This window comes from Sinocyclocheilus anshuiensis, unplaced genomic scaffold (assembly GCF_001515605.1).
Source record: "Sinocyclocheilus anshuiensis isolate Anshui unplaced genomic scaffold, SAMN03320099.WGS_v1.1 scaffold1114, whole genome shotgun sequence".
NCBI classification, from domain to species: domain Eukaryota; kingdom Metazoa; phylum Chordata; class Actinopteri; order Cypriniformes; family Cyprinidae; genus Sinocyclocheilus; species Sinocyclocheilus anshuiensis.
The window spans coordinates 523,683-531,436 of record NW_015540838.1 but is presented as its reverse complement, the minus strand read 5'-3'; the positions used below and the strand labels follow the sequence as shown (position 1 = coordinate 531,436).

The 7,754-nt window shown below is 36.4% G+C and overlaps 1 protein-coding gene across 1 annotated transcript in view; it reads left to right on the top strand.

The window, feature by feature from the left end:
- The first annotated feature begins 700 nt into the window (after nucleotides 1-700).
- LOC107687459 (vacuolar protein sorting-associated protein 13D-like) overlaps nucleotides 701-7,754 on the top strand; it is a 53,301-nt gene continuing 46,247 nt past the window's right edge. Inside the window, exons 1-13 of the mRNA XM_016484817.1 lie at nucleotides 701-1,190; nucleotides 2,397-2,589; nucleotides 3,548-3,625; nucleotides 4,761-4,951; nucleotides 5,243-5,323; nucleotides 5,429-5,545; nucleotides 5,632-5,736; nucleotides 5,823-5,993; nucleotides 6,341-6,441; nucleotides 6,605-6,773; nucleotides 6,922-7,023; nucleotides 7,207-7,411; nucleotides 7,585-7,749. Of these exons, the coding sequence (XP_016340303.1) occupies nucleotides 2,493-2,589; nucleotides 3,548-3,625; nucleotides 4,761-4,951; nucleotides 5,243-5,323; nucleotides 5,429-5,545; nucleotides 5,632-5,736; nucleotides 5,823-5,993; nucleotides 6,341-6,441; nucleotides 6,605-6,773; nucleotides 6,922-7,023; nucleotides 7,207-7,411; nucleotides 7,585-7,749 (1,582 nt within the window). The 5' untranslated portion in view covers nucleotides 701-1,190; nucleotides 2,397-2,492. The remainder of the gene's footprint in view (nucleotides 1,191-2,396; nucleotides 2,590-3,547; nucleotides 3,626-4,760; nucleotides 4,952-5,242; nucleotides 5,324-5,428; nucleotides 5,546-5,631; nucleotides 5,737-5,822; nucleotides 5,994-6,340; nucleotides 6,442-6,604; nucleotides 6,774-6,921; nucleotides 7,024-7,206; nucleotides 7,412-7,584; nucleotides 7,750-7,754) is intronic.

Here is a 7,754-nt window from a genome sequence, read left to right as displayed (position 1 = left end):
TATATATATGTGTGTGTGTGTGTGTCTGTGTGTGTGTGTGTTCGTTCTATTAAATCATGAATAATATTATAAATATATTTTTATTAATATTAATACATTATAAAGAATTTTTAAAACGTAGTTGCTACTGTTTTTAATGGCTTTGATTGTGATATGGACCAATTTTGAAGTCTTGAGTTAAACTGTATATTGTCTGAATTTCCTGCTAGTTGGAAATTATTCTTATGACAAATTAAAAAATATACATATTATATAAACTGGTGTTCTATTTATATAGCAAACAAATATTATACTACATAGTAAACCGGTTATATTTAAATAGTAGTCGTCGTTTACAAAGTATTCTTACCTCGAAATGTTATCATTTGGCCAACTTGTTGAAGTTGAATAGCACTGCCGCCACTTTACGCGCAACTCTTCCGCCCCCGCATGTAGGAAACAGGAACTGCACCTATTGAAAACAATGTGACTACGCACAATAGATCTGTATAGGTCTGTACAATAATAGGTTACTGTATCTAATTACTCAAGACCTTATATTTGCACCATTACTGAAAAATAGCCCAACAGTAATGACTGTATTATCAGATCGACCTCCAAACACTAGAAGTCACATGACGACCATTTACCCCAATGACGTAGGTAGAAATCGCTTTGTTTTGGCACGTGACCGGAAGCGTCGCAGGTTCCAGGAAGTGTTTCATGAATTCAGTTTGACATGTTGGAAGTTGAGAGATGAGCGCAGAGGACCTATGACAAATTGTGCCTACAGGTCAGGGCGTATTTCGTAAGAGCCTCGGACCAATGCAGAACTAAACTACGGACTGTGACCGGTCACTCTGTCCAGCTGTTTGTCATGTTTTAAAGTTGGCAGGCAGTTGTCGGCAATGCTAAAGGACGAGCGCACATGCTAGCGCTGCCCCAGTGACACTGCCTTTGAGTCACAGAGAGCTGTGCTGTTTTGTTCGTCACAAACAGTAGTTTGTTTTCGTGTGTGGTTGTCAGTCGCGGTGTGTTATGTAAGGGTCTTTAAAAAGAAAGGAGATATTTTACTTTCTTTTCAGCCAGCAAGGACAGCTTCACTTCAGAGAGGACTTTGCTTGGCTTGGACAGTGGAGATCTTCACTCTATTTGAACTGAAATGATCATAGACTGCGGTTGACCGAGGAACAGACGGTCTCAGAACAATGGTAGGTTCACTACATAGTTCATTTAAAATGAATATTCTGTCATTATTCAACTCACCATCATGAGTTGCAAAATGAAAGCCTCACTTTCACTTTTAATTGTATGGGAAAAGATGCAGTTAAAATGACTGAGGCTGTCAACCCCTAAGGTTCTGCTGTACAAACTGTAGAATTATCCAGCAAATACTGCGAAAAATTACTTACGGCAAATAATTGTGTAGGACTGTGGTTTTCAACCAGGGAGCCAGGGTCCACTAGGGGGTCTTACGAAATGTCCGGGCCTCAAGATGATTTCAAATTAGACATAACAAGCATTAAACTCCTGATACTATTCACTTAGGGGTCAGAGTTGTTATTTCTTATATTATCTTAAATTTATACAGTGTTTAAGTAAAAAAAAAAATATATATATATATAGCAGGTATTTAAACTACAATCCATGTAAGGCTGATTTGTAGATTGTACCCCAAAAATTAGACATAACAAGCATTAAACTCCTGATACTATTCACTTAGGGGTCAGAGTTGTTATTTCTTATATTATCTTAAATTTATACAGTGTTTAAGTAAAAAAAAAAATATATATATAGCAGGTATTTAAACTACAATCCATGTAAGGCTGATTTGTAGATTGTACCCCAAAAAATTCTCTGTATTTTAGTTTTTTTTTCCATTCATGGTGGTCATTTTTTATAATGAAGATCACAAGTGCAACTATTTGTGTGTGTGTGTCTGTGTGTAAAGACTAATTAGCCTTTTCTAATCATGTCCACGATCTTTTCAATTTTTTTTCTCATAAGTTTTGTAAATTTCCAATACATTTTAAAAGAGAGAGAGTTCTTTTCTCTTTTTTTGCTCCCTCAGCAGCTTTTTTTTCCTTTGAAGAACCAGGTTTCCCACAATTTCCTGACTATATGAAGTAGCTTAATTTTAAGTGTGATTTCTAGACCTGGAAAAGTCATGTAAAGCGTAAGGACTCCATGTGAATCTTTTTAATGAATTCTCATTTTTCCATGCCAAGCTCTAAAATAATTAATCAGGTAGAAAATCCTTAATCCTTATCCAATAAATCACGAACAACTAGGGAAGTCGAGGGCCTTCAAATATTGTTGTAGACAATAGGAGGCCTTGAAGTCAAAAAGGTTGAGAACCACTGATTTAGGAGCACTGCTACAAACTTTGTTTTGTTTGTGTTTCTTTGACTCCTCAGACTTCAGATGACTGGAGTGAACGCTAAGTGTGAAGTTCATCGCCTGCAAGGATTTACTTTAACTGACAAATCCCAGTGCACTGTTCTCTTCCTATAATGTTGGAGGGACTTGTTGCCTGGGTGCTCAACACATATCTGGGCAAATATGTGAGCAACCTTAATACTGACCAGCTCTCTATTGCTCTTCTCAAAGGTATTTGAATACATTTGTTTTAGTTTGTGCTATTCGGAGCTTACTGTCTGTTAAGGGCTGTCAAAATGACTGAAAAACTAAATTCGAATTTTCCACTTAAATATTATCAAAATTCAAATTATATTCGAATTTAAAAGGCATAATTTCAGTTAGGGGGGAAAAAAAGCTTTTGGCTTCTCTCCTGAGGCCACAAGAGGGCGCATCGAGCAAAATATTATGCACGTTTCTTCAAAGCGTAATAAAATAACACGACTGTCTTTGAAAAAAAGTGCATAATGTTTAAAATAATGTTTATAAACCATATATAATTAATAAAGTTGCTTAAACAATTAGAAAAAAAACAGCACCATGCATGTATGTATGGTTTAATACAAAGGACCGAAAACCAATCACAAAGAGTAGGCTACTTTCTTCATTTAAAAACATGAGATACAGTGGGATGGGGGAAAACTGCCATAAAGTCTTGAGACATGTTTTTTAAAATTTGAACTTACATTAATTTTATATGGCTTTCTAAACATGCCGCTCTCTTGTGCGAGACGCGAGTGCAACGCTGATAGATGTCCCTCTAGAAAATGTGATAAATATGCGTTCTGTGTGAACGGCTTGGTTTCAGTTTCGCCGTAAACAACATCTTCGCCACACTGATGCTCTCGTTTTCCGCAATATATTGAATGAACAACGTAGCAGCGCCGCATCTAGTGGGTTCAACTGGATAGGCTAACAAAAGCATTAAAATGCAATGACACTTACATTGTCGTCGCATTTCGTGCGCCACTGATAAGGCTGCCTGACAGCTGACGAAGACCTAAAATTCGAATGCAACATTTTTGCATTCGAATGTGGATTTTTTTTTTTTTTATTCGACGAATATTCGAAATTCAAAAAAACAAAATTTACAGCCCTACTGTCTGTGTTGTGTATAATTTTGTGAAGTATGCAATTTGTTTTGATCCAGGAGCAGTGGAGTTGGAGAACCTCCCACTAAGAAAAGATGCTCTCCGAGAATTTGATCTGCCCTTTGAGGTCAAAGCAGGTTAGTGTTACTATAGCCTTTGGGCTGTAACCAGTTAGTTTCAGTAAGTAATTTGTTTGTTTTGCTGGCTGAATTACCTTGGACTTTATACTACACATGTCGGTGTGCCCTTATGGAAATACCCTGTTGATTAATTTATCAAACAGCAAAAAGTGTCGATTTATAGAGAGGCTTTTCAAGATAACGTGAGTAGTATTTGCCTGGTCATGTTATCCCAGCATGGTGGCCACTTTGAGATAACCTAACTAGAACCTTAGTAATACTAATAATAATAATAATAATTATTATTATTATTATTATTGTCAGAAGTAATATTTATGTTTTAGGTGTTAATCTAAGTGAATCTTTAAACCTAAATTAATGTATTTTGATTTTCATCTGACACTCACTGGCTGTCTTTGCACAAACATCACTTGAAATGTTATTTATTCTAACTAAGGGTTAGGTATTTGCATCTTGTGATCTTAATTGTTGGAATTAAGGAAACTCTTGCACAGCAGAAGTATGTCAGAACAGGATTATCTGAATGTTCTTCTGCAGTGGCATGATGACATTTGAGAACATGTATAGTTTTTATTCCTAGATTTAGGAATTGTTATTAATTTCTCTATGGTATTAACAGATGCATAAATATTACACTACTGTTTTTGGATCAGTAAGATTTTAATACTTTTATTCAGCATGGATGCAATAAATTGATCAAAAGTGAGTAAATAAATTAATAATGTTACAAAAGATTTCTCTTTCAAATAAATGTTGGTCTTTTAAACTTTCTATTCATTAGACAATAAAAAAAAAACTATCACAGTTTACACAATATTAAGCAGCACAACTGTTTTCAACAGTGATAATAATAATAAATGTTTTTGGAGCAGCAAATCAGCATGATTTCCTAAGGATCATGTGACACTGAAGACTGGAGTAATGACTGCTTAAAATTTGGCAAAATATAAATTCAAATTGAAAATTAATTTATTTTAAAGTGTAATAATATTTAATAATATTATTGATTTTACTTTACGTTTAATCAAATCAATGCAGGTTTGGTGAGCATAAGGGATCCCTAACTATTGAACACTGGTGTGTATGTAAAATTCTACATGTATTTAATAAATATTATGTGTATTTTTTCCAGGGGTCATTGGGAAGATCACCCTCCAGATCCCCTTTTATCGACCACACAGTGACCCATGGGTCATCTGCATGTCCCAGCTGAACCTGATTATAGGCCCTGTGCCTCCACAGGAATATGATGATGTGCGAGAAAGAGAAGCTGAGAGAGAGCAGAAGAAACAGCTGCTCAAGGCACTAGAGGACAAGTGGAAGGTACAGGTTGTTAGAAAATGTCATTGAATTGCTGTAGTTAAATGCTGATGACTTTCATATTTTACTTGTGTACTAATTTACACATACATAGGTTATAAGTGATTTGTTTGTTTGTTTCATTCTATTCTATTTGATTTTGTTTATTATATTGTACTGTGATATATGAATCACTTTGAAATAACAAAGAGTGAAAAATTTAAGGGGGTCTGAATACTTTCCGTACCCACTGTATATGAAATGTGCAATTCAAATGTGTTTATTTTTTATTTTTATTATTCTGTATTTTATCAGAGTGAATGTGAGCAGAAAGGAGAATCTTACTGGTACTCTGTCACAGCGTCTGTTGTGACTAGAATAGTTGAGAATATAGAGGTAATGTTCACTATTGTCATAGTTACTTCCTTCCTTGCACTCTGCTGTTGTTATAGTTTAATTTCAGAAATAATATTCATTTTGCTATTCTGTATATGTTATTAGTTGAAAATTCAAGGTGTCCACTTACGATTCGAAGACGATTTCTCCAACCCTGAGAAACCCTATGCCTTTGGTGTTTGTATCAAGAATGTATCTGCACAGAACTGCTCCAAAGAACCAGTGAGTTATCCATATTATTTGGTATCTTCATGAAGTAGCTCTTGCTTTACATGTTGGAACATGAAAGGTAAACTCTTTACTCACAGGCTCAGAAGCTTATTCGGCAGAAGGAGATGGAAATCGGTGAATTCAGTGTGTACTGGGACACGGAGTGCACCATGCTTGGAAATCTTCCCTCAACAGAAGTACAGGTAGATTTTTGAAAATGTCAGGACACTCAATAGCACAATGGCTAGTGCTCCTTGTAAACTGCTTCTTGATCAACTGTCTGTTACAGGAGATGATGAGTAAATGTATGCAGAGCCGTGAGCATCAGTATATATTTGAGCCAGTATGTGCCTCTGTGCTAGTGAGGAGGAATGCCTCTAAAGAACCACTACGATCTCGTAACACGCCTCGCATTGAGGGCCAAGTGCAGTTGGAACCCCTCTCACTTCGTCTGTCACAGGTAACATTTTTTTTTTTTAAATTTAAGGTCCCATTTGCGGACCTTAACAGCCTTTAGGCTGTTTTCTGTCACCTAATATGAGCACTCCAAGGAATATCGGGCCGATATTACATTTAAACTTGAGCACTTTTTGTTGTTTGATTGATTTGTGCGATGATGTCCCCTTTTAAATCTGCTTCAATGTGAACACCAAAAGTACTGAGTAGTCACTTGCAACTTGTTCCTTTTCTGGGTGACTTTAACCAAACTGGGTTTAGTTAATTTAAAATATACAAAATGTACTACTTTTAGTTTTGTCTTTTACTGTTTAACTCAGATTTATGATTTAAATTGGTGCTGGTTTACAGGTTCAGTATCAACAGATGATGGCATTCCTCAAAGAACTGGACCGGCGAGAAAAGGAGATGCTTTTTCGAAAGTGGAGACCGAAATGTCCCATTTCTGGAAAGTAATGAGATTTCTTTTTTTTCTATTCCCTTGCAAACAAGCCTAAGTATGTTTTGAAATAAGCTTTAAAAACCTCTTAATAGTTCATGTTGATTAAATCCTGAAAAATATTTTGTTTCACAATGGTATTGTTTACTAGAATAATGTCTCCTTTAATGTTGAAGCTGTCGGCAGTGGTGGATGTTTGCTATTAATGCCAACCTGAATGAGATCAGAGAACAGCGCAGACAGGGAAGCTGGGACTTTGCTCTGCACAGGGCGCGTAATGCCAAACTCTACACAAGCCTATATTTCCAGAGGCTTAAGGGAGTTACTTTGAGTCCACAGGAGGAGGTAAGAATTATGGACTTACAGGATTGAAGAGTATAGACGTTAGATTGCCACAATGTCTCGGTATTCACCTTTGCGTGAGTGTTTCTTGAGTTTGAAAAAGATTTTGAAATCTTACATAATCTGTAATCTGTGCCTTTCACTTCAATAGTGTGAGTTAGAGAGGATTGAAGATGAACAGACACTGGAGGAGTTGCAGATTCTCCGGGAAACTGTTTATGTCTCCTTCCGCAAACATGAGGAAATTGCAGAGGCAAGCTGAGATGACTTACTTTAGTGGCACAGTTGTGGGTCTTTGAAAATGTCAGAGTGGAATGTCATACTGTGTAGTTTCAAATTATATTATCAACATAATCACTGTCCATACATTTGTTAAATCCAATCCCACCTTACACTAATTAATCATGTATTTTATTCATCCTTCATATCCATTTAGAGTCTACGAGAGCCAATGATAAACGAGACCCCAGCCTCCTCTCCCTCAGGCTCTATACCTAAAAGTGGGAGTTCTGGCATGATCCAGTATCTGCAGTCGTGGTTCCCAGGCTGGGGTGGATGGTATGGGGGAAGTGAAAGAGGGCCAGATGGGCAACCAGTTTCAGATGACCTTTTACCAGGCACTGCCCAGTGGGAAATTCTTGGTGAGTTTTCCATTTATGATAACTGGAAAATGGGTTTATAATGATGATTTTTAAATAATTTCTGCATGTAGTAATTTCTTGCCAAAATTTTTGTTTGTATTAAATTACATTTATATAGAACATTTGCATAGTATTATGCACCATGTATCAAGTGCCTTCTCTCCTCTAAACAGCTGAGACAGATGATCTCTTTGATCCTTTGGAGGATTCACAAACACTGAATACCTTTACAAGAAGGGATCATCTCTTTGCACGGTTGGACTTTATCCTTGAGAAAGCAGCTGTCACCCTGTACCATCAAGACAAAATGAAACCTCTTTCGAATGAGAGCGGGGTTATTCAG